Raw genomic sequence first — 26305 nt, 5'->3', positions numbered from 1 at the left:
GGTCATCAGCAAGAGAGGCCACTCTGATTGGCTGTTCAGTGTAGTGAATCAATATTGAGAAGAGAAATTAAACCAACAAAAGCAACAAACGAGAACGTCGGGAGGCCACACATGGATGGCCCTCATCACTTTTCATCATCTCATCTGAACATTGTGAACGTAGGAGAATATTTTTACATCATCATGGCTGTCTGAACTGAATAAACTGAAACGTCTGTGGTCAGGGAGAGCAGAGTGAAAATGGTAAGCTGACACGGCTTTGTTTATGATTCATATCCACAGGCCTACATCTTCCATTTTTATGTTTTGTTTGTTTGGTGATGAATACTAACTAGCACCATTAGCTGCTATGGAGAGTTATGTGTTCGTTGGCCATTGGCTCTGGTCTCTGTGGTGTGTTCAGGTGCCTGTTTTTGGATTAGAGGAAGGTTACATAAGATGACACATTGGTTGGCTTTTGTTGCAGCTAGTTCCGTGATGTCAGCTTGTTGTGTTTCCGTCTTAAATGAAGATTAGGTCGGGCAGAAAATGGCTAATGGTGACATCACAACCAATTGCAGGATGTACTAACACCTTCGTCCATTCAAGCATTATCTGTAACCACGTAGGCCGGAGCCTATCCCAGCTATCATAGGGCCAGAGGCAGGGTCCACCCTGAACAGGTCGCCAGTCTATCTCGTGGCCAACACACAGAGACACACACAGACAGACATTCACACCTACAGGCAATTTAGAGTCACCAATTTACCCAACATGCATGTCTTTGGACTGTGGGAGGAAACTGGAGTAAACAGAGGAGAGACATGCAAACTCTGCACAGAAAGGCTGTAGATGGCCGTGGATTCGAACCGGGGACCTTCTAGCTGTGAGGCGGCAGTGCTTCCCACTTTAATATTCGTTAGTTGGGGACCATAACTAGTTTACTTGTTTTAATTGTTTAATTGACACCCTGACACCCACCTACACGTAAATAACACCAGGCGAGTGTCAACAAGGCAGCCATCTTGGTGCACAAGGGTGCTCGTGTAATAGATAGATGTAAAAGATAAAGACCATATTTGCAGGTTGTATGTGTGTACGTTTGTCTGTGGTAACTGGGGCCACATGTTAGACCAATAATACTCAGTGGAAGAGGTGAGCGTCCTCCATATTTGTGACTATTTCGCACTGAAATGCAGCTGCAGCCTAAGAAAAGTTGGGGTGGAAAGCAGAAAATGAAAACAGCCCACATGCCATGCGAGTCGCCTCCTTGACAAATTAGAATGCACAATCACAATGTGGTGAAAGATGAGATCAAGTCGCAAAATTATTTTCAACTGGATTTTGTAACAGAATCCTTTGCGGGCTCTCTCACTCTCTCTCTCTCTCTCTCTCTTTCTCTGAATCTTGGCAGAAGCCCCGAAGCTGCCTCGAGGCAAAGGTGAATTTAGCATGCACCCCCATCACCAGCTTTCTACACTCCCTGCAATGTTTAATTCATTTGAACCTCACTTCATGAAACATAAACACATCAGCCTAGATTAACATGGATGGAAAGACATGAAATCATAGCATGTTCCATTTACCACTGGTTAAATTTTATTCGATCTGCAACTGCTCCTGAAAATATTTGATAAAATATGTGTTTCAGGATTCATTCGTTTACAAAACGTCATCTCCAGGCAGAAATATGTTGATTAAAAAACTGTCAGTGTTTGTTACCGTGTGATAGTGTCGGTATAAAATTATTGGTAAGGTAAGACAATAGTGAGAAATATTTACAGAGTATTTATATTAGCTCGGCATATTTGACCTCCTGGGACTTGATTTGATCAATAACTCAATTACACTGGGATTTACATGTAATACAGTAGAAACTCATTGAGGTGCAGACTGTACGTTCAACAGTGCAAATCAAAGTCTCGGCCTGCTTCTCCGAAGGCACATAAACTGGAATGTTTGACTAAATATGATTTTCCAAAAGGGATTTTCTGTAGCCGAGATATCGGTCACTTATCAAAGGATTTTGAAATACTGGACCGTCTTGCATCGAGTGCTCACTTTTTGACATTTACATTTTGCCTGCACGATGACGGCATTAACTAACACACGTCGCTCCTCTGTACATCTGTACACTTATTTAGCATCGTTGTATGACGATGGCATATCAGCAAACAGCAGTCTTTCTAAAGGCGGTCCTGATGCAGCAGCATGCGGGGCCCTTGCTCTGAGTGGGTGGGGTGGGGGTGTGCATCATAAGTGAGCGTGCTCAGAGCTCTGGTCGCTGTCGTGACTGTCCTCATTGGCTAAGGAGTCCGTGGAGTGGTGCAGCGCCGCGATGCCAGAGAACTCTGAGGGCAGCAACGTCCCCTTTTTCACATTCACCAGTTCTTTCTCTCGAGCTGCTGCCCCCTGCTGGCCACCCTTCACTCTCTTCCACTTCATCCGCCTGTTCTGGAACCACACCTTCACCTAGAGGTAGACAGAAAAATGCCTGATTTATTTCCCTTAGGGAGAGAGAGCAAGGATTCACAAAGTCAGTCAGAAGGCAGTTAGGAAGCCTCAGTGCTTCTCGGTTTCTAAACGTTTGGCAGCTATATCCACAGCAGCAATTATGTGTGCACGTCCTGCTCCATCTGCCACTTGGCGTCTACCTGTTTTTCCCTGACTCGACAGCCTTAACTGTATTTACGTCTCTCAGATTGATGATTAAGCTGTTGCTTAAAACAGTTTAAACGTCAAGTAGCAGAAGAGGAAGGGGGAAGGCCGAGCCCTGTCATACAGGGTGGGGGGTGGGTTTATTTTTGGGGAGCGTCAGTCCGAGGGGACCGAGCAGTCACATGGTCAGGAAGTTAGTTGACAGCACAAACGTTTGTGTTACACGTCTTCTTTACACGTCTCTGGGCCTTTTCTGACAGAAGGAGAGGGGAGATCACTTATTTATGCAGGGCTCTAATGTCAAACCAAAAATGTGATCCTCCAGGCTTCCACGCACACACACACACACACACACACACACACACTGATCACAACGCACAAAGACTCCTGACCCCAACATCCACTTTAACCTTTGAGAGGTTAGCAAAACTTCCATTCGACTGGTTCCAAACTGCTTGTTTGAGAATCTGTGGGCCACTCAACTCCACGAAAATCAGTAGTAATAAAAAGAAAAAACCCAAAAAAACACAAAGTACGTAGTTATATTTAGGTTCATAAGTCCAAAGAGGGTGAATTTGGCAGAAAGCTGATGTTTAGATTGCTCTTATGTCTAAACCAACAATGGCCTTTCAACCAAAATTATCCTGGTTTTGAAGCTGATGTTTGCACATGTAAAATGTAATGTTTACTGAGTACTGTTCAATCTGTGCTTTTTCCCCTCTCTCTCCAAACCTACAACCAACTAGGCTCTGTAGCTCCAACTCTGCCATCTTTGAACATATTCCAGTTTTCACGGCCCATAAAGACATAAAACATCCATCAAATTTCTCCAAACGGCTCATGCGACATAAATCAAGCGCCGTGGCCAACCGATTGTCTTGCCAATATTTACCTCACTATCTCCTGCTGGAGATTTTCCCTGACAAAGCTGAAGTCACACAAAACGTGTGCTGCACGAGCTGACGAAATTTCAAATGCATTTAATGCATCCTGGAGCCACAAACCGATTAATTGCAACAGTCTGGGAGAAGGCTAAAGTGGAATTATAGTTGGCGAACTGCGCCCAGTAGCCCTGTGTAGTTAAATGGTTTTGTCTGACTTGGTGGTATCTTGTAGTAATCCTTCAAGTTTTTTTTTTAAAAACATGAAGCAAAGGCTGAAGGATACTTATTTGACTTATTTCAACGTGTGTCACAGTTTCCAATGTATTCGTAGAAAGCTGGACGTGAGTGTTAAGGTTTACTCCTGAGAAGTGTAAATCTTGAGCTCCCTACACTTTACCATGAGAGTATCCTGCACAGTTTGGCCACAGACAGCCCCACTGGGAATTAAACCCCACACCCACGACGACATTACAGCCCACTGAGTCGCATCCAAATGGATCGATGGTCTAATGAGTCAGAGCTATTCATATCTTGTTGATATCAAATGTCGATGTGGTGGAAAAAAATATTTTCTAATGTTTTCTGAAATATTCGAGGCTTTTCTGGCCACCACAGCCTTTCTAAAATTATCTTGTGCCATATTGTACATGCATTGCAATATTTATCTTTTTGTTAAATGTTGTAATTTCTCTAAAACCTTCGTTACAATTTCAGTATATATTCTTTTGCGTGTGGGTTTCTACGGTCCTATGGTTTATCGCCCTTTAGGTGCATTGCTGAAAAAATAATAACAAAGCAAACTTGGCTTTCGTTATAAATCCTTGCTCCATGTGATTGCAGGAAAAGGAGGTGTAATTAATAACATTAACGATGGCTCGGTTCCATGTAGGTGACCCAGTAAGTTTAATCAGCAAACACACTAATGGGCTAAATGGAACGGAGCCATTTGTGATGTTATCAGTTTCGCCACTTTTTTTTTTGTTTTGTTTTGAGGTTGTTAGAACACAAATGTATGTCCATGAGAACATTTTGTGGTTTTTCCTGTACTTGGCTTGTGCAGTGATTAATCCTTTTTAATTTAGCCAGATGCATTAATCTGTCCAAGCACGTGAGCGTCGAGGCTCACGCTTAGATTTTCGGGTAGCGAATGTATCAGATGAGACGCGCCGGTCTGTCCTTTACATTCAGTCTGCTGTATCACACTGCAAATTACTGGCAAGGTGTCAACTAAGTGTGACTTACAGCTTCCAAACCGGTGTCAGAGAACAACGGGCCTGTACGCCTTTTCCTTCCCCCAGCCATTTGTCTCCTGTTATTTATTTCATGTGCCTGCATTTTACAGCGAGCGGCCCACGCTCGGAGACCAATTTGTGCTTGCAGGGGCGGTGGGAGAGAGGAAGTGACTTGCTAGACAGCACTTCCTTCACCCCGTCTCCCTGCCTTTACTGTGGCCCGCCTGAAAGAATAGACAGGAACATCTGGAATATGATAGTCCCGTCAGACAGCCACATCTGGAGCACAATAGCTCTCGCATTGAAGCTACAAAAACACGGTAGCGAGCTGCAAAGCCTCCTCGTCATCTCAGGGCCGCCCGCTGTTTTCACAACGTGGGATTAATGCGCTAATGGGGTGGGGTAAATAATGTCTGAGCCCAGGGGGACACCAGCAGCGGTGGGGAAATACATACTTGTCTCTCGGTGAGGTCGAGGTTGACGGCGATCTCGTAGCGCCTTAGCCTGGTCAGGTAGTTGTGGTGGGCAAACTCGGCCTCCAGCTCTCGGATCTGCTCCTTGGTGAACGCCGTCCTCTCCTTCCTGGGCTTGCTGCTCAGGTCGGACTTGTAATTCCCATCCTGGGACTCTGAAACCAAACACCACACAGGTTTCTGCTCCACTCAGGGCGAATTCATATGCAACAAAAATAAAAACAAGGCCACTGTTATGTGGCAGGTGCAAGTCAGCAGGGGCAAAGAAGAGGCAAAGTAAAAGAAACAGTGGACGCTGTCAATCACACTTTATTGTTCAGTGATTGTTTATGAATACTTTAAGTGGCTGGAAGGACTCACAGGCGGCTCCACATGTGTGACTGTCTGTGGCAGCTGTGCTGTTGCAATAAGTTGGCTTTTACGCTGCCAGCATGGATTTAATTTCTTAGTGTTAAAGGAAGGAATTTTTAAATATAAAAGAAAAGAACTTTGTGGCACAGACATTTCTTTCGCACACCTCATTTGGCAGCAAGGGCACCACTGTGTGCGACGATCGGCTTTGTATCTTTTGTTTTGCGTTGACTTATTTCAGACCTTCGAACTCCGACATATTGATTCTGTACAATAAGCAGCACATTCAAACTAATGTTTTAAACATTAAATATACCCCTCGTCTTCTCTGCCGCCTCTCAAAGGGAGTTAATAATACTGGTTGTAATATTTTACTTGCAGGCATTTTATGCATTTCCTCAAGAAACGTGGGATAATCATGAGAAAAAACCATAAAATAAAAATTGCCCAACACATGTCATTCCCACTTCTGCTCATCTGCCTGGAAAAGGACTTTTTGTTTTGGTGTTTCCATAAACTTTCCGAAGAAAACACATATGGTTAATTTGCCTTCTAAAACTTTCCTATTGTGCGCAGCCTTTGTGGTTTCTCTGTTGGACATGCTTCAGTGGCACATTGCACTTGAAGGCAGCAGTGATTGCATGCTAATTCATCTGCGGTCCTGTTCCGTAGCGTGTGTTAATCCAGCAGGCCCGCGTCAAGCCAAACTGTAAATAGTCCTGCAGCTCAAAGCCAGACTCGCAAACGGTGCGAAGCCCGAGGCCACGTCAGAGGAGAAACTCTCTTCACCTAAGACCTCTCCCTGGAGGGACCCCTGTTGGCGGTGTTTTTCCGCCAGAAAGAAGACCTTCCTTCTAATTACGTGCCTGTTTTTTCAGAGCGAAATAACTCCCTTAAGAGGCGGGAGAGAAGACGAGGGGTAAACTGAAAATGCTCTACAAAAGTTATATTTGTAATTGCACTTGCAGTTTGGGGACGAACAAAACACACACACACACACACACACACACACACACACACACACACACATAAACAGCAAGAATTCCCACAGGACTTTATGAACTGAAACAGATCATTGCTCGACCCCGCAGCCTGTGTCCGGCTCCCCCCCCTTTGACCTTGCTTTTGCCTCCCTGTAATTTCGAACCGAGCGCGCTCTAAACAGTGTGCATGTGCGTGAAGCGAGCCTTCGGATGCATTTGTCCGCTCCCTGGTAAACACACAGACATTGTGCAAAGACAAATAAAAGAACAAGAACAGTCTGTTGCTTGAGACCAGCAGGCCCGGAGTTAAAACCAGCGGCAGGTTTTTTAATGACACAGCCACTACACCACAGCAATTAGGTCTGCGCTGTTACTTTCATGTCTCCACAAAAAGGGAGGAATAATAGGAGAAAAACACACGCACCCAGACGAGGCACGTCGTTTAGGGCCCCCAGAGGAACCGAGCTCCGTGCAGGAGGAACCCTCCCCTGAAGTAACGTCTTAATCTTTTCTGAAAAACTGCAATTCAAAAGTGTTGAATTGCATGTTTTTCTTTACTGTCTAATGAAATAAAAGAAATGTAAAAAAAAAAAGGCAAGATTGAAGTCAAATGTGTCGACACACTCGCAGTGTTTTTGGAAAGAAAACCTAATGTGTCTCCAGCTCATCGTTTTTTGCTGTTTTACAACTCCGCCTCAAAAAACACTTTGAAAGCCCCTTTTATTGTTCCCAACCGAAAGTCTAGTAACTTTTTTTTTTAAAGAACAACCACTCCCTTGAGTGTTCTAGTGCAAGAACCGAGAAAGTGCTCAAATTCTCATGGCCACAAGAACGGAACAGGTTCCCTAGAACTGAGTCACCGCTCGTCTCATAAACCTCTTCGAGGAAACAGTCACAATCCAGTGCTGGACACCTCCGAGATTCCAAGTGATGGAAATGAGCTCTGCGGTTTATGTTTTAGTTATTTCTGTTTCTAAATTCAGGTTTCGCTCAAGTTTCTGGTCCACATGGTGAAACTCGATCAGGGCTCTATCTCATGCAACTGGCAGCAGTGGGATATTTAGACAGCTGATCGAGTCAGCAAACTAGTTAGCCCCAATAATCAGCACGATCGGAGTCAGTGTGGCAAGAAAGCGTCGCCCATGTAATGAGCATTCAACAACTATTGTTATAAGCGGAGAAGTGGGGTTGGTTCTGAAAGATCTGAAAACAGGAGGAATGAAAATAGGGGATTTTGGGTTGAATTTGTGGTTTCAATGTATTTATTTTACAGAACATTTAGCAAAAGCAGAACTATAAAAATCAAAGCTAAAGGCGCCCGAGCTCCTAAAACGCGGTCACATTCTGACACATCTGATTTTGCACCAATGTGTAGTTTTTCAGGACATCAATTGTTGATTATGGCATCAACTCAAACAGTTTTGCCAGTGTCGCTATGATGCTGTTGTCTATTAATTAAAGTCAGTCAAAAACCCTGTTACAGCCGGAGGGTCTGACCACCAGCCCCCTGAGCGAGGACGAATCGGTGTATCCGTCAGAGGGTGAGTGCAGGTAGCCCCCTGTGCATACACAGAGGCCTTTAAAAGGCTGCGGGATGTACACTGAGGGCCTTCAATCCTCAAATGGCCAGAGAGACTGATGAGCACACTTTCCCTGGAGCACTAACTCTCACCAATATCACGTTCCCTGCAAGAACTCCTGCGACCTGACCCCGGCGATTTGCCACATCGTGATTGATTATTGTGGTGACTGCAGGTTGCAAATGTTCTGAGGGTTATCAGGGAGGTGTTGCCCACACACAGCTAAAAAAGGGCTTTGTTACACGTTTGCATATTATCATTGACACACGAATCAAGGATTTGGTCAGAACAATAAGGCGCCAAACGTTAGGTACAGCATGATCCTGTGATTGAGCCAAATCACAGTATGCTGCAAGAGTCAGATGCCTGAAGCTGCAAATATCACAGCGTCACAAACTTTCTCACACCATAAAAAGCGATGCGAACATTTACCGTGTTCACGTACATCACTGCACAAACCACTGGGTGGTTTACGTACGTGCCTGAACATGGAGTTGGTTCGAGTGCTATTGAACACGTTTAAAAGGTATTTAAAAAAAAATCCTATAAAATATTTAAACATAACTTTTATTTATTTATTTATTTATTTTATTCTATTAGTGTCCAACAGATCAGTGAATGTGAATGACACCCCGAATAATTACCAAACTGTTTTCCAGTATTTCATGTTATATGTATAGTAAATCTGACTGGGATTTATTTGAGCTGAACGATTTAAACAGTGAAGCAATTCTGGAAATTCTCCGTGTGCCGGGGTGTTTGGTGTGACGCGAGGCGCCGGCGTAGTCCTTTACAGTCCTGTGACGTGAATTCTGTACCGCGAGGCTCATTTTCTGCTCTCCGAGAAGTGTCGCAACAAACCAGATGTGATTTTTAAACAAAACATGCCAGGAGTCAGATGTGCCTGCGCGGCTGTGATGTGATCTTTGCTCCACACTTCAGTCTGCCTGCCGCCTGCCGCCTCGCTGTGTGTCAGCCGACACCTACAAACTGCCCTGACAGTTTTTTGTTTTTCTATCAGAGCTGTGAAAATCTCTGCACGTATAAGTGCTGCTGAGAGCTTCAGAATGAGAAGCACAGCTGTTTGTGTTATTCTCGAGCTCTGCTTGGAATTTCCAATAATGCTGATATTTATGCGATGATGTTTATCTAACAGAAAGACACGATGAAAATTTTGCTTTGCTTGTGTTAAGGGCCAAAACAACACATTTAGTCGTAATGCTTGTGGAAAAGTTCGTGAAGACGTTCCAGTTTTTCCCTCGTGGCTTAAACAGGCAAGTTAAAAACTTCTGACTTTGCATCTCGGCTCCTCTTACCTGAACTGTCATTTTTCCTCTTGCCGTTCCTCTTCTCGGCCTCAGCAGGTGACAGAGTCTGTCTGCCAAAGTCAGCAGGCACACAGGAGGCCCCTGTAGGGGTGTTGCTGCCGCCCAGACTGGGGGTGGTGGCGCACATACTTGGCCCACCGGGGTGGCCTAGGTCTGGGGGTGTGGGGCCGTTGTCGTGGGATGAGTGGGAGGGTGGGTGGCAGAGGTTGTGTCGAGTGCCGGTGCCAGGTGAAGGCATCTGCGGGATATGCCAAGACGCATGGTGCTGAGGCGGGTGATGCTGCTGGGAGGGCAGGTGGCCACGGTGAGGGTGGTGGTGGTGGTGTTGCCCAGGAAACAGGCTGTCATCTGTGGGATAGCTGGAGATAATACAGGGCGAGGGTGAGGAGGTGGAGGAGGAGGACGACGAAGAGGCCAGGTCAGGATAGGAGACGTGGTCCGAGCGTCCATGAAGAGTCAAGGGGGACTGGGTGAAGGCGGGATGCAGGGCCTGTGCCGGGACGTGGGGGCTCCGCAGGCAGCCAAACAGCGTGTGATCCATTGCATGCAGCACACACACAGCCGTCCAGGAAAGGTGAGAAGGGCAACTGAAAAAGTGACTAAATCAACCAAAGACAAAAAAGATCACAAGCATAGATCCAAGCTGCTTGTCTTTTCCCCTCGACTATTCCAAAACTTTTCCTTCCCTCAGTCAAAGAAAGAAAGAAAGAAAGGAAAAAAAAACAACAAAGTAGTCAGAGCAGAAAATAAAGTGTCATTTGAAATGGGTGTCCTGTGGTAATCCAGAGCCGGCAGCCAGTTGCCAGGCTGTACAGGATAAACAGTTAGCCCAGGATAAGCTGCAGCACAGCCTCTCAGATGTCAGGAGGAACAGGGCACTGGTGCTCGAGGCTGGGAGCAGAAGGAGGTTCCTAGGAACTGCAGAACGAGGGGAGCCGGCAGAGGGGATGTTATAAATAGGGTGTAACGTGAGAGGGAGGCTGGGTCACAGACTGCATATGCGCTACTGACCACATACATCTGATCACCCTCCAAAAAGCACAGCACAATAAATCTGAACTATTAAAATGGCTGAGCCTCAGGAAAGAAGGCAATTTATTTTGGACTTGGATCTGACCTCCGGTGGCCATCTTTTTTCTCCTGCAAGAAAAGAGCCTGATTCAGATGATTCAGGGGTGGGGCTAAGGGGATGTGAGGTAGTGTGGAGAGATACAGTAGGAGGAGGAGGAGGAGGAGGAGGAGGAGGAGGTGTAAAGGGTTAACTCAGCATGACCCCTTTAAATCCTGTTAGATTTGTGGAAGTGGACCAGAAAGTTTGTCACTTCCATCAGGGCTGTTATTAGCTCATCAAGTTCCATCGACGCTCAAGTTGTCGTAGCCTGCATTTAACATTTAGTCATTTAAGAAAGTTACCTACAGCCCTTTAAAATAACCCACAGACCGTTTTAATTCCCTGCAACAAAAGCTTCCGTGTTGGCCCTGAGATAATCTGGTACCCTGTCCGGGTCGTACCCCACCTCTCGCCTTGTGACAGCCGGGCATCAACTCATGAAGAAAAACCCTGGACACTGTAAAAGATGAAATATCTCAACAGGCCAAACAGTCACATCACACACTGAGGACCTCAGCTCACAGCTGAGTGATACAAGTGATACTGAAGTCAAACACGACAAAAAGAACATTATTATTATTATTATTATTATTATTACCTACTGTAGCTTCCGATAGAAATGCAAAGGGGCTCAGAATATGGACATAATACTTTTATTTGAAGTTTTTCAAAAACATCCTTTTACATGGAAATTGTTGTATAATTAATTTCATAAACAGCATTTGGATAATGTAAAAACATATTCCACACATCCTAATGAAACACGAGGATAAACAATCACATACAAATTTCTCTGTGTCTAAATCTCCGAAAGTCCAAACAACAATAACCGTCTGCGATTTTGAATTTTTGCCATGTACACGGTTCAGATAGAAATGAACCAACTGCATTTTGCTGCAGTTTCAGAGCCGTCGCACATGTGAACGGTCCCAGCGTCTCCGCACTCTGGGGAGCCGTGTGGACGACACAGGCTGTACCACAGGCGCTGTGGGCCGCCTGAGAAAGGAAATTAATTCCTCTTTGAGAGAAAATGACTTTAGCAGATAGCATGGCGGAGGGAGGCAGGCTGTAACTTTGCCGCTGCTGCTGCCCCCCCCACCACACTCTCCCTCACCACCACCAGTCCCTCCAAAGGCAGGAGAGGCAGTGCAGCAGAGGAAAAGCACCTTGAGGTGAGTGAGTGTCAAAATCTTCTACTGTTTACCTTACAAATTAAGGCTATTAGCAGGTTAGCCGAGGCTGCACAGTTTCTCTGGGCCTTGAGCAGGTATTAGTGCACACGTGTTTCCAATCCTGTTGCTTGTGGCCTGTGGCGTGGGCGTTTGCAGCCAGTCCTAGTCTTCACCCCTTGTGGGCTGTAGGAGGCAAAGGTTTTCACTCTGCGAGGGTCTGTCTGTGTGTGAAGCGGCGTTACGCTCACAATCCAGGACTTTTATTGTGAAAATATTACTGCTCAGCCAGTCACGTTGTCCACTTGTGGTATCAATCAAGTCATTTGTAAAAGTGTTCTTTTGTTCATTACTATTTCGCTTTTAAGAGCTAATAATTTAAAGCCCTTAGTTTGGATGTTGGTGTAAATGCTTTTCCACTCTGCACTGAATTAAAAGCTGTGAGGCAAAACTTTTCACTTTGTGACTTAATGTTTGTGTGTGAAACAGGGTTACAGGTGTTAGGTATCACGTCGGGATGTAAATCAACTACATTCACTTTATTTGCACATTGTATTAATTAATAATTCTGTCCTCGTCTGCCCTGTAAGTACTAAAGCTTCCCGAACAACAGGCCTCAGTTTGGATTTAATTTTTTGTCTTCAAAATCTTTCAGTCTTTTGGTGTCCTCCACTCCTGACAGCATTCATCTTCCACGAAGGTTAATCAAATTCAATTTCTATTTATTTGGACTTTCTTTAAAGAGGTATTGATTTAATCTGTAATTATCTCTGTCTCTTCTGTGTCTGAGTACAAGCGATGCCCTAATCAAATGTCATTAGCTCGGAGAATTTCAACATACTGTTTGCTGTAAATGACGTTTGAGATGCTTTTCAAATCTGAGTTCAATTAAATCGGGTGGTAAACTTCTATCTGGGTGTGGAATTTGCCTCATTTGAAAATATGTGAACCCCGGCACAAACTGGCCTGTAAAACACATGTCGGTCAAACCCAGCTATGCAGAGACGTGAACTAAAGGGGAGTTTAAAAAGAGGTGAAGACGCCATAAAAAAGAACAAACAACGCAACACAAGTCAGCGGAGAGAAGCTCCTCCGTGTGTGTGAGGATGTTTTTGCCGGTGCAGGTCAGTGAGACCAAGGCAGCAGACAGAAGCTAAAGGTGGACCTGCTGCTCGACCTGTGACTGGAAGGATCATATCAAACCCGGCTCAGTCCCGCTGTCACCCAAACAAACACGCAGCTACCACTTTAGTCCTTTTGTCACGCAAATTTAAAGCCTACATGCTTATTCCCTGCCTGTTTTGGCTTCGGGCCTCTTTGGAAAAAGAAGCAACATTGACCCGAATGGTTGTCTTTTTCCAGAAATGTAACACAGATCATCTTTAATCAAAAGAAAACCACAGTGGACTAACAGGCCTCGTTCGAACTTAAAAATAAAATTAGTTGTTATTATATTACTGATATTACTATTTAGCAGAGGAGGCGGAAACATACACGGCACATGGTTAAAAAAGGCGAAGCACAGTATTTTAAGTACTAGTACTCCGTGAAGAAATTAAAGTATTTGAAACTTTGGAATTTGTCTAGTCTCAAAGTTTGACAATTTTTCTGCTGAATTTCTTTCTTTAACGGAAAGATCTGGTTTAAAAAAAAAAAAAAAAAAAAAAAAAAAAGCTTAGTAATTAAGTTAAATAAATTAATTACTGGAGACGTGGAACAGAAGCAGGTAAATGTGCAGCTGACTGTATTTTAGATTTTCTGCCCTAAAAAACTGGTTCATCAATTAAAACACAGCCTCATTTACTGCACTTTAGTAGGAATCAATCAAGAAATCAAAATATGAATTGTGCATTTAACCGCATGACAGAGTTCTATTAACCATTTATTTTGCATATGAATTTTTTTTGGTTACGAGCTAAACAATGTGTGCAAATAAAAAAAAACCCAAAAAACGGCTGTTTGTTGATGCTAAAGTTCATACATTAATAGAAGCATTATTTATAATTTATAGATTTTTTAAAATGTATTGCATTTGAACATATAGCATAAATTTTTAGGTTTAGGACAAAATGCTTGAAGCTGTGTGATAAAATGGAATTTTTTTAATTGCTGTCACTTTCCTACATGTCCCAGCTCTGATGTGACTCTCTACACATCGACGCTTTAGAGTCTAAAAGAAGTGTGTGATGAATATTAGACGAAATACTTTTTAAAAATTCTCCCTCTCGGAAATGGACGAGCAACATCAGAAGATTAGAAGATGTGTGTCGGGCTAAATGACAACAAATAGCCAGACGTGTCTTTTGTCAAAGAATTTAAAGGAAACATTTTCTGCCTATTTTGTGTAAAGTTAAATAATTTAAATGTATTGAAAAAAAAATATACACAGCAGTGAAAGTGGCATTTACATCACTCATTAATTAAAACTTGACAATGTGACAGCACTGTAATGTCTAAGTGTGTGTGAACATCAGCTTCATGTTTTCCTGCTTTGATCCCGTGACTGGTAACAGAACCGGGACAGGGACGGCCGAGCAGCGCCGAGACCAACATCTGCGGGCGGCGTGGAAACTGTCAGCGCTGCTCGTTTCCTTTTAAACTGCGGCCGCAGATTTACAGCAGTTGTCAGGAATATTGTCCGTGCAGATGATAGCGGGATGTCAGTGATACATGACAAAGTGAGGCAGTAAATGGCGTCTTCCTTTACAGCTGGATTACATAAGAGCAGCAGCTTCCTCAGGGAGCTTGTTTTTTTCACTCGCTCCTTCTATCTTGAGCACAAAAGCTTTTCTCTGTCTTCTTATTCAATTTGCAGGAGATACAGCTTTGTGTTGTTTGCACAAATAAAAAAAAACAACTATTTCTTCAAATACATTTAAACACCTTTGTTTCATAGTTTTAACGTTGGCATTTTAACTCGAAAGCATTTTAAATTGATTTTAGAATAGAACCTAATGGCAAAGTCAAATTTAAACCACTTTTCCCCTGTGAAAGGTTGCGGAGATATAGCAGCTCTCGGTGGACGTTCATTTTCAGAGCCGTCTAACACACTTGCTGCCTGACAGTAGGTGGCCATTTTCTGTGCCTGTAATGGCCGCGGACAGCTGGGGTGAGATCATCATCTATAATGGGGGGACGGGTTGGAGCTGGCTGGTATGACGGCTCCCCTTGAAGGCACTGGAGCCTGGGCAGACGTGTGTGACGCTGTGCAGGGCCTCGCAGCGCGTCAGACCTCACCTCAAACAGCCCGGGGTCGCCGCACTCAAGCCTCCATTTAGAGCTGGACCCGGTACAACCGCCAAAACCCAGAAGCGGCACCGGCTCCAGCCAGCCGCAGCGCTAAAGCCCGTTTCCTCCCAGACTAAATTTGTCACTTCGCCCCCGCTTCACACTCCTCGCCATCTTCGAAGCGGGGGAAAAAAGGTGCCAGGCGGGGAACAACTCCAGACTTCTCGATTTGTGAACGGGGCCTTTAACGACTGTACGACTGTAACCTGTACGCTAAACTTCCTGCTTCGCCGCTCTAAGGCTCCTAGCGTGGCAGGTTTGGTGCAGCGGCTGTGGAGGCTCATATGGTTTCGCCCCAGCATGCGTCTGATGGTCCAGCTTCAACATGCTGCTCCAATAAGGCAAATCACTCAGGAGAGTGAAGTCAGCCTTTTATGAGTTAACGGCTTCCTTCTCCCTTTAGGTTCCTGGGGGTTTCTGGATGGTTCCCAGAGAATTTGTTCCGTTGAGTTACTGTGCAGGGTGACCGGCCTGTTTTCTGCCTGAACACCGACGTGTTTAGGGCTGGTGAGTCTCATTTACACCTCATTTAGACCCAGGCTGATTCCTGCTTAGCATTGTCGTGCAGACATAGCACAGCCGATCCGTGACAGTCTACATATAATTGTTAGAATTGTTACTAAATTGTAATCATCGACTCTAAAATGATCACTGACACAACTTTCATTGACTTTCTACCAAAATATCCAATCTTGCAACGTTATACTCACTCAAAGTGGCTAAATGTTTTCTAGTTACTGTGCATTTAGTCATTGGCGACACTATTTAAAGTTTAAGGAAAGAAATCATGGTTTGATTTAATGAGGGATTAAAAAAAAAAAACGATGGGACACAAGATGAGTTAAGTGAAGCCGACACTCACTCAGAGCACGGACTCTAACCGCACATCAGGATGCAAACCTCGCTAGTCTGGTGTCAGAAGCCGCTGCTTCGTCCGCCGCCGCCCTGCGACGCCACTGTCAATCCTAAAAAGTTGGCCCTGAACCGAAGCAATCAGCAATTCCAGTTTTCCTTCTAACACAGATGAGTAATAGTAAAACACACTCTCTGTTTGACGGGGCTGTTGTGAGTGCACTTTAAAGCTTCACCCAAGCAGATCTGCAGGGTAAATCACATTTTGTTAATAACCATCTGAGTTGTTAAACAGTAATCAGATTTTTTTTCTACATTTCTTTTTGTAGAAAGTCTTTATCGAGAACTCATTTGACCCGTGGTCGATGTGTGCGGGCGTTTTCCCTCCGCCTGCCTGATTAAACCTTTTTTTTGAATGACTGTGTGACTGAGTCCTTCGTGTTGGGGCAGGACACGCTGCTTCCCCCGGACATTTGATTTAATAATATCACACGACATCAGTAGTTTTTAAATACTGAAATTGTGATTTCAGCCTAGGTGGTCTTTCTGGGACCACTGAAATGCTTTTGTCCTGCCGCTGCTTTTTTTTTTTTCCCCCCCCGTGCAAGTAAATTACTAAAAATACCACAGCCACTAATAACAGAACTAATCATAGTAATCCATTTTAAAAATGAGGTTGTTCCTATAATATCAGCTGGAAAGTGTAGAAATAAATAGCAAGGTAAAGATGAAACGTGAAAGTCAGCAAAGTTTTCCGTGTGTGTCATTTTGTTGCATCACGTGAAGCCACTGATTTACGAATCAGCTTGGCTTTACAGCTACACTAAGAACTATGGCTGTAACAATGATGCTGCTGTAGGTTTTTCCAACACGGCGAGAACAAACTCCAAGGCCTGACCTGCACTATTTGGGCACATTCATTAGCAACAATTAATACAAATGTTGACAGGAGACACAAACACGAGAAGAAAGAGTCACACGATACTGAATTTCTACCAGGATCACAAATGTTAACTCCATTCTTAACACAAAACATCCCCATGAACCATCTGTCAGTCTCACTTGAGTGTCCACAGGCTGGACCTGCAGGTTGCTGCTCCCTGCTGCAGGCCTCCACAGCATTGACCTGAGGGTCTTGAGGTTCTGTGAACACCCCCCCCCCCCCCCCCTCCCACCCAGGATGTGCATTGTGCAGCAGGGGAACAGCAGCCTCTACTGGTAGCTGGTCAAACATGTGTCCGTCTACGTGAGTTGAAAATCTCATCCAGCACAGCTGCATTCGTACCATTAGTAAATGTCATCAGAACAGCTACTGCATGATGAGCGCGTAACAGTGTCTGAACTGTGATGAGCTAAAGGACCAGAACGAGGCAAAGAGAAAAACACACGGGTAGTTTGGACTTTACCTCGATGTCTTTTGTCAGTGTACACATGTAAAATACTGCTCCGGTTAAAAGTTAGTGAATCAACATGACTTCAAGTGTTTCTGGGCAAACTATGTGAAACTGTAACAGGGATGTGATTAGACTCTGAAAAATGTGCGTGTGGCCCTTCACACATTGTGGAAGTTTACTTTCAATCCCATCATTTATTTATTTTGTCACTGCATGTTGCATATTCTGAAAAAACCATGCGTAAATGTGTAAAAGGCCACATGCAAGACTATCGACTGATAGCGAGGAAGTACTTTTTACAAGTATGCGGAGAGCCGATCACAGCTACAGATGGCCGTGGGGGTCTACAGTGTTCCGACTCCACTTCGTTTGTGTTTGTTTTTACTTGTTGTACTTTCTTCTCCGTTCTCTTGAGCTGAAAATTCCTCACTTCCCTCAGTTTACATCATGGATTGTTTTCTGCTGAAGGTATGTTTGAAATTCAGGACTGTTTGCTTGACATTTAGCTGCCTGTAAATAAATAACGTGTCTCCTCAGCAGCTCGGGAGTCAAGGGTTATTGCTGCTCGGTGTCAGTCATATTTAGCTCTCGGCCAATAGAAACCCAGTGACCTCTGCATATTTTGCAATCGGCAAGGTCATCGGCCGCGCCTCCGGGGAGCAGTTGTGCTCTCCGTCTCCTCTCACGCTGGGAAGTGGAGTTCTCAAGCATTTCCTCTGACTGTGGTCCAGAACAATCCCATGTCGTCCCCTAATCAGGAGAGCGGAGTGAGGGGCTTCAGTCGGCCGCTTCATGTGGACATGACGCAAGGCCGGGACAATGGGAGGATACGGTGGCATGCTGTATGGTCGCACATACCGTGTTTTGTCATGACAACAGGGTGAGATGGGCTGCAATACAGCGTAGTGGTGATTTCCTGAATTTTATGTTGTGACACCTCAAGCCAGCTGAGGTCCCCTCCAGGATTTGGCTTGTTAAAAATGTTGCATAAAAGAAAAGAAAACCCAAAAACGGAGCCTGTGACCCTGATAATGCATAAAATGTGTTGCCTGTGGATCAGATCCACGCAGAGTCACGCCACAAGCCGCCCAGGGCCGAGCGTTTTCTGTTGCCTGCGTGTCGTGACATCTGTTGAAGTCATAGCCCTGTTTTCAGCGGGAGCCTGTCCCGTCCTGTTTGCAGTTGCCGTGGCAATGGGGCAGTGTGCAGGAGGCAGAGCAGGGTTTGGTCCAAGCTCGCTGGGAATGAAGAGGAGGCGGCGGTTTGGACGCGATGGACTGCATTCAGTTCCAGGGCTTTGCAGAACCTCCCAGGGGCTTCATTAAAACAAAGGGAGGAGGAGGAGGAGGAGGTGGGACTTCCTGTTGGAATGTAACAGACCAACCTTGAGTCCAACTGCAGCTATTAATGCAGATTGTAGGTCTATAGTCAGACTGCAGTGATGGATCTAGTACAGAACATCTCTCTAATGCAGCTCTGGTCTATTCTGTATGTTCAACTTGAACATTTTATCGGAGCGTGTGGTCACATTCCACTTTCACCCAGTTCACTTACACTGAATCACACAAGAAGAGACTAATTCGAGCCTTAATTTTCCAACCGTTTCAGGCGAGGTCAGAGGTCACCTGTCCTCGTCTCTGACTGTACAGTCAGGATTCTGCTGGCCGCAACAGCTCGGTTAGTAAGGCAGTCATCCACGGACCAGGGGGTCAGTGGTTCAGCTCCAGGTCCCTCCACGTCAAAGGGTCCTTGGGCGAGACACCGAACTGAATACCTTGCATGGCAGGCACCGCCACAGGTGAACGTTTACCGTTACTACAGGAGAATTATTACACCAATAGATGCTTGTTTGTTACCCACTTCACAACCCATGACACTGCATCCTTTTGCAGGAGTGAGCGCAAAAGAAACAGAATGTCCCTGTAACCAAACATCGGCACCAAGCACGGCCCATAGCTGTCTCGGTAACTCCCCTCCCTGCAAATGATCTAAACCTGGAATTAGGCTTCCCACGCAGGACACCTGCTTACAGGACATTAATCATTACATGCAGTAGTTAAAATTTAAGACGGGTGCACTAATTTCTATTTTTACAGAAGCATAATTCCAGCTCACAAACAAAGAACAACAAAAAAGCTCCTACACTTCAATGCACGACGAGAGTCACTAACACAGATGACAGATATTACTTTGCAGAATAAACAGGGTGATTCTATGGTTTATCTAACCATCACACAAGCAGGATGAAAATCACTGTGGCTGCGATAAATTATCGTTATGATTCATAGAAGTATAAACTGTTGTTTAGTGTGTTGATGTTTCATAGGCCTTCAAACCCGCACGCGGACCTTCATCGTCAGACCAGGCTTCAAGCCACTTCTTCAGTGTTTCACCAAGGCCGCAATCTTTTCTTATCCTTTTAATGAAGCAGATTCGTTATATTATATATTGCATTTTGTCCAATATAGAATGAAAGAATGATAAAATATGCAAAACCTAATCCAACTGCAATCTGTTTTCTTCTAACCGTGTTCACTGTTGTAAACCAGTAGCACTGTTTTGACTGACTCGGTTGGGCTCCTCCCTACAATTCCATCATGCAAAGTGCTTTGAGATTGAGAAACATTGCTGCAAAATCAAAACAGTGAGCTGAAAGGTGGTAAAATGCCCCATAACGCTGAGAGAAACTGTAATAGCTGATGAATCTTCTGGCTCCTTCTTGGAGTGTTATCATGCCATCGAATGGTAGGTTATCAGTCACAATCGGATGTGTAGTTATGGTTCAGCGGGCGATGGGATGTAGTAGAGTTAACGTCCTCATAGTGAGGACAGTTGGCTGATAAAGCACAGGACTTTGAAACAAGACGTATCAGTTTGCTTCTCGTTTCAAAGTCCTGTGCTTTATCAGCCAACTGTCCTCACTATGAGGACTTTGACTCCTCATGTTTCTTGTTTCAAATGCTGTGAAACTTTACATTTACTAGCACCACTTCCTGCCCGTAGCCCACGGTTTTGTTCGGAGTGCTGGGAGCCCCTTAAACTTACATTAAACTCCATTTTCCTGATCAGACGGATTAAAGGAGAAACATATCTCTGGGTAACACTACTGTAGTAAACAGTAGTATTCTCCCATCCAGCGTCCAAAGCCAGACCCAACACAGGCCAACATCTCACGTGAGACACTACTCAATATTGTTTGTGTATTTTAAAAACCACAATCTTTCCCTAAATATCTTGTTTTTGTCAAATGACGAGGGAGAAGATCGAGTACTGCAGCTTTAAGGGTTTTTTTTTTTCCTCTGCCCTTTTAACTTATGTCCCATACGTTCAGAGCTGTTCACATGTTGATTCGGTTTTTACGATGGGTGCCCTTCCTGACACAACCCTCCCCAATTTCTGCCGGGCTGAGCCCCTGCCGCTCCTACTGCTTTAAGTGTATTTTTGCAGACTTTGAGGAAAACTTTGAAGCATTTAAGAAAATAAATGAATAAAAGGGAACACTTCTGATTTTGGGCGATGCCTCCAGCTCAGTTAGAGCAGTAATCCAGCAACCACAGGGGCCTCGTTTTAACTTCCGGTCCTCCTGGCTGCAGGTTGAAGTGTCTCTGGACACTGGACCCCTAAGTGTCTGGTTCTAACGTGTCAGTGGCTTTGGATAAAAGCATCTGCTAAATAACTAACTGTATTTGTACGCGGGATTTTTGGCTGTTCGTGTTTACAATAGATGGTCACCAAAAAAAATCTCTTTATCCACGGGGTCTACGTTTTGATGTCCTTCACTTTTGATGATGACAGCTGGATAATGGGGGGCATGTGGGGGGACTGGAACGTATCCTGATAACTCCTTTGTTCCGAAGCGGAGAATGGGCCAGAAAGCGAGAGCCAGAAATATCAACACAGAAATGTAATTAATGAGTCACCGGTGATGACAACCAAACATTTCAACTCCCTGCAGATATGTTTGCAGCAGAAAATCTTACCTTCTCTTACACACAAACCGAGCGGCCGACACAAAAATGAGCCCACGTTCGGACAAAGAGTGTTGAAAGATTTGAGAGACAGAGCGGGAGGAAGAGAGTAACACCTGGGGTTTGACAGTTGCATTGCTGCAGTTCATCATCCAGCAGGAAACAATGGGGATGTTGTCAGTCTGAAGCAACAGACTCACACAGGAACCAGTGTGGGACGGCTGCCACTTGGATCTGAGACTGTTTTCCATAAACTTGATTTACTGCTCCGATTTGAGGGCTTTTAGACGACACTCTTATCCTGCGAAGCTTAGAGAAAGTGCAACAATAAAAATTGAAAGTTTCCAGGTCACTCGTGCGAGCAGACACGCTGGGTCAACGGTGGGCCGATAATGTTCCTGTGATCAGAGGCTTCTCATTAGAATAAATCAAACGGGAGATAAAGGGAGGGAAGGACTATTTTTCACAGCGTTACACACGGCGTTTTGCTACAAACTGCCACCTTGTGGAGTCGTTCTCTGGTGTTCAAACGGTTAAAGCAGCAAGAACACACGTTGTTTAAATGAACAAATGCTGTGACTTTTTTTTTTTTTTCCAAAAGTGGATCGATTTTAATTTCACCTGTTTTCAACTACGTTGCACAAATACTATCAAACTGTTGCATTATTGTGATTTGGGCGGAAAGTAAACAGAATAAATAAACTCACTGGGTTGGATTTGATTTTGTGTTTTTTGAAAAGGGTTTTCGTGCAGATTTTTGCCAAGCATACAAACAACAGCTGCAGCAGTTTATTTTTAATAGTTCCAATTTGTCCAAAAATTCCGCCAGTTATGGAAATACCATGAGCTGTACATGGCACATGACCTCGTGTACAGTGCAGAGAGATCGAAAGATATCGTATATTATGTACCATGTTTATTGGAGAAGTTACGGACAAGTTGCTATAGGCTCACCACATGTTAGGATTAGGTTTTACTCTAAACTAAGAACACATTTATCATAAAGATTTCCTGCCTTTTCTGCTGCTTTTGAACTTGCATGTGTCTCCCTACAAGTGTCTTTCATTTTACCGGAGAGGATAAACAATTCAAGCTTGTCCACTAAACTCTGACACTTTGGAAACTCGGGATATTGATGTAGTGGCTCATAACATAAATTATACAAAGTCAGAGAAAGCTGAAGGTTGACAGATTAACAGCAGGGAAACGTTTTCTCCCTTATTTCACCATCCGCGCCAATTTACACCCAGTTCGGGGTAATTTCTCTTACTCTTTGTCTGTTTGTACAATTGACTTCCACGTCCATACATCACCTGCACAGAGCAAGTCCCAATAAGCTTTTTCACAGCCGGCGTTTTACTTGTCATGGTCAGAGAAGTGCAGGTGTAATTCATAAAATAAAGGACACATTTATTCTAGCGAGGTAAATCACCGTTAATTCAACTATGTACACACCTGCTTTTTCTACTGTGACACGTGAAATGAATTAACCTGAAGACAACGTTGACCTAAAGCTGAACAACATTAATGATAGTGGCTAGAAAGCAGTTTAGGACGGAGGAGCGGTTCACTTCCACCTCCTGCCTGCAGTCCAAAGACATGCACGTTAGCTTAATTGGTGTCTGTAAATGTTGCCCTCTGGACTGGTCGACCTGTGCCCTGCCTCGTGGCAAATGACAGCCCCCACTTCAACTCGGAGCAGGAGGTGTGGTACAGATGAAGGTGGGTAGGCTCGGTTGTGGTTATTTTACCAATGAATGGGTCTAAAAGGTGCTTTATGTTCTTCTTATGCATTCAAATAAATACAGCATCACTTCCATTTTTTTACTTGCAGCAGTAAAATCACTAAATTCTCTGCACATATAACTTTGCATTCATTTTTCATTTCACATTTCCTAAGTTTCTCCGTGGTAACCGATAATGGGTCAGGGGTTCCACCGCCCCCCCCCCGGTACTTTCATCTTGCATGTCCTCTAGAATATTATTTGACTAATACTGCAAACTTGAACGAGACAACCGATGCCATGACCATCCCTGTTCCTGCATCACCTTTAATCTTCCAGGCTCACTATAGATGCACATGGGCTCACAGTTTCCCTGTGCGATGAGGGATTATCGTCAGAATTTAACATTTCATTCCCCTAATGTGGTTAAAAAACTGTTTCCATTTCGTCCGACGGCTTGTTCTCGTCCTCTGCCAGACGGCACTGCCAAAACAATTAAAATAATATTCTGCTTGTAATGCAACCAAAGTTTATTCTTTAACACATCCCTTTGGAACAGGACTTAAAAATGACATCCTAGAAGGATGATGTCAAATTCCTGGATGACCGACATTTGCAGTACGCCGTTAAAAACAAAACAAAAAAAAAAAACTGAGCAGTTGGTGTAAATACTGTAACGACCGTCTGTGATCACACAGCTCCATTTTCTTTCTTAATGAAGTGTGTTACACAACTAGGCCATGTTTATCTTCAACCTGATTGATCCTTTATAAAACGCTGATTACAAGCGACTAATCTCACACACACACACACACAAACGCAAACTTGCAGGAACTCACACAGAGTTAAATAGAAACACACAGTTAACACAAAGACAAAGGTACAAGAGGATACACAAAACATGTGCATGCACACATGTACAATAATAAGCACAAACGAACAAATAAACACACATTTTAGTGCATACACATCAAAACACACATGCGCACACACACACACACACACGCACAGGCATGGGTATAAATACACAGATCCCTGCCTTATTCTCACACCCACACAAACACTTAACACACACATTTCTGGACTCCAGCTCGTGTCGGGTGTGTTTACATGCCGCCATCACTTCGTGGTCTGGCGCGAGGCATCGAAAGTGATCAGAAACGGGACCAACAAAAGGCCGGGCCAAGCCGGAGAGTAAATAAGTAATAAATCTATCCCACATCGGCGGAACGTTTCACTGTAAACACACTCTTAAAAAACGAGCCTGTTGTGGCGTCCCGTGCTGATGGGAAGATGGCTGAAATTCCAGCTGCTCTCCACAAAAAAAAAAAAAAAGGAGCCGCGAGTTTACGGGGCTTTTTGGCGGCTTTCACCAGAGCATCTGGCGGCTTTAATCACAACAAAGCACAATTAGTCAACGTCAGGGAGATGGAGAGGAGGCGAGATGAAGGGTTTGGTCCAGGACGCGACGTACAACGTGTGAGAAAGACCGAGAGAGGAAGAGCGAGTGCTGTGCCAGAATCTGAATCCCACTAAAAATGTGTTTCCCTTGAGCTCTTTACGGTGATGTTGGAATAAGGGGAATTCGCTCTGTAAATGACAGTTCCCGTAATGGCGAGTGAGGAGAAGAATCACCGGAAGTGTGTGTGGTTTCTAATAATAAGATCAGAGACACGCAGTGTGGGGAATCCAGGAGACACTTTAATCACTCTGACGCTTCTAAAAAGGTTCTTACAATACGAAAAGGGGCTTAAAGTGTTTTTTTTCCTATTGTCCTGACATCAAGGCAAATATAAAAGCAGATACTTTGGCATCACAGTGGACCATCAATGAGTCTTCTTTTTTTTAATCTGGACTTTTCCTCTTTTAAAAAAGGGGTAAACATGCACAACATTTTTTTTTTAAATGAAGAAAAGCTTGATTTTTTTCTGCAGAAATGAAAGAATTAAATGTGTTTTTTTACGTGTGTCTATATTAAAGCTGCATTGTTAGTTATTATTCATTATGATTGGTTGTTTTAACCAGCTGAGTTTAGGGTAAAATAAAAAGTCTTTCTTATTGACACACCCAGCAAACAAGGAACAACTGTGTCATTCATTTAGGCCAAGATTGTCAATACGTTTCGTTCTTCCCCAAATCCAATCGATATATATGGTTTATCTTTATTTTATTCACTCCTCTGTATCAAGCACTTTATAACTTTGCATGTACTATATTGTTTGAACAGCTCTGGAACAGGAACAGAAGTATTTCTGCAGAAAACAAGGAAACACATCAACACACACACACACACACACACAGCTGTAGAACAAACAGCAGTTTTCTCTTATCCACCACCCTCTGTCCTCTTTGTGAACAAAAACTCACTGTGTACTAGTAGCATCACTCAGATGTGTGACGAATACGCTGTTTTTAATTCCCGTTCAATATTCGCTAAGGCCAACGTCAGCTGTATTCATGTATTTATCTGTTTGTTTAAAGCAGTCGTCTTCAAATATTCAGGCTGCAGGCGGATTCAAGGGGTCAAACATAAGCATAGTGATCATTTTACTGGTCAACATCAGGTCCATTTAATAGGAATGGAAAGAAGCTGGGATTTCTGGGGAAGTTTGAAACTGATCCCTCTCCCTCACTTGTAAAAGTTGCAGACTTAACTGGATGCATGCGAGGAGGTGAAACTGATCGCAGCAGAGTGGGTGTGAAATATATGCGCAGCGCTCGGCCACCTGGAAGTGCACGTAGATGTGTGTGTGTCTGTGCAGGCCCTACGTACCACTAAGAGCGGGAAGTAAAGCGAGGAGCATTAACCCCAATAACTTGTATGGCTGAAATTAGCGATGCTTTTTAAAGAGGCCTCCCACACACAGGCCATCACCACGTTCACCGCTGAAAACCCTAATTATCAGCTCCGAGGGCGTCGCTCACTCTGAAGACCTTATAGGTCATCGACACGCAGCCACGCTTCCCTCCTAAGAATGGGAACGCTATCATAAAAGGCCTTGGTGACATAAAGCAAAGCGATTGGCTTTGACATGGGAGGAGATTTTAGCTCATTTGGGTTTTTTTTTTTTTATAAAGAAAAAAAAAAAACAGGGAACCAGTTCAGAATTGATCCTGTGCTTTATGGCCTGCTTCCCCCTCTGCGCTAGGTCACTGGATTTATTTCTGCGTCTCCACAGCAGGACATAAATCATCCTCACCCTTTCTTCTGCTCCCTTTCTCTCTCGCTCTCTCTGAAGCGAGGGACGTGGCTGTCTGCAGCACGGAGTCCGGCTCTCTCCCCTCCGGAAGAATTAGGCCCGCAGACATTACCACATTGTACTTTGCGGTG

The 26305-nt window shown here is 44.2% G+C and overlaps 1 protein-coding gene and 1 long non-coding RNA gene across 2 annotated transcripts in view; one reads left to right on the top strand and one right to left on the bottom strand.

The window, feature by feature from the left end:
* Positions 1 to 1555: 1555 nt before the first annotated feature.
* meox2a (mesenchyme homeobox 2a) lies at positions 1556 to 10532 on the bottom strand. The gene is made up of 3 exons (XM_067509816.1): positions 9457 to 10532; positions 5209 to 5381; positions 1556 to 2451 (listed from the first exon to the last, which is right to left on the bottom strand). The coding sequence occupies exons 1-3, from the start codon at positions 10007 to 10009 to the stop codon at positions 2233 to 2235; spliced, it is 945 nt and encodes a 314-aa protein (XP_067365917.1). The 5' UTR covers positions 10010 to 10532; the 3' UTR covers positions 1556 to 2232.
* A 376-nt stretch (positions 10533 to 10908) lies between these two features.
* LOC137130103 (uncharacterized) overlaps positions 10909 to 26305 on the top strand; it is a 26355-nt gene continuing 10958 nt past the window's right edge. Inside the window, exon 1 of the long non-coding RNA XR_010914809.1 lies at positions 10909 to 11751. This is a non-coding gene — a long non-coding RNA (uncharacterized lncRNA). The remainder of the gene's footprint in view (positions 11752 to 26305) is intronic.

This window comes from Channa argus, chromosome 7, assembly GCF_033026475.1.
Source record: "Channa argus isolate prfri chromosome 7, Channa argus male v1.0, whole genome shotgun sequence".
Classification (NCBI taxonomy): domain Eukaryota; kingdom Metazoa; phylum Chordata; class Actinopteri; order Anabantiformes; family Channidae; genus Channa; species Channa argus.
Note: the sequence above shows the minus strand (reverse complement) of the source record. Positions and strands in the feature narration are given on the sequence as shown.

What these genes read in the sequence shown, in the direction of transcription:
- meox2a (XM_067509816.1), bottom strand. Translation starts at nt 10,009, where the DNA reads ATGGATCACACGCTGTTTGGCTGCCTGCGGAGCCCCCACGTCCCGGCA. An exon ending in GAGGAAAAATGACAGTTCAG is followed by an intron (nt 5,382 to 9,456) that starts GTAAGAGGAGCC and finishes GTTTGGTTTCAG; the next exon opens with AGTCCCAGGATGGGAATTAC. An exon ending in TCGACCTCACCGAGAGACAA is followed by an intron (nt 2,452 to 5,208) that starts GTATGTATTTCC and finishes GTCTACCTCTAG; the next exon opens with GTGAAGGTGTGGTTCCAGAA.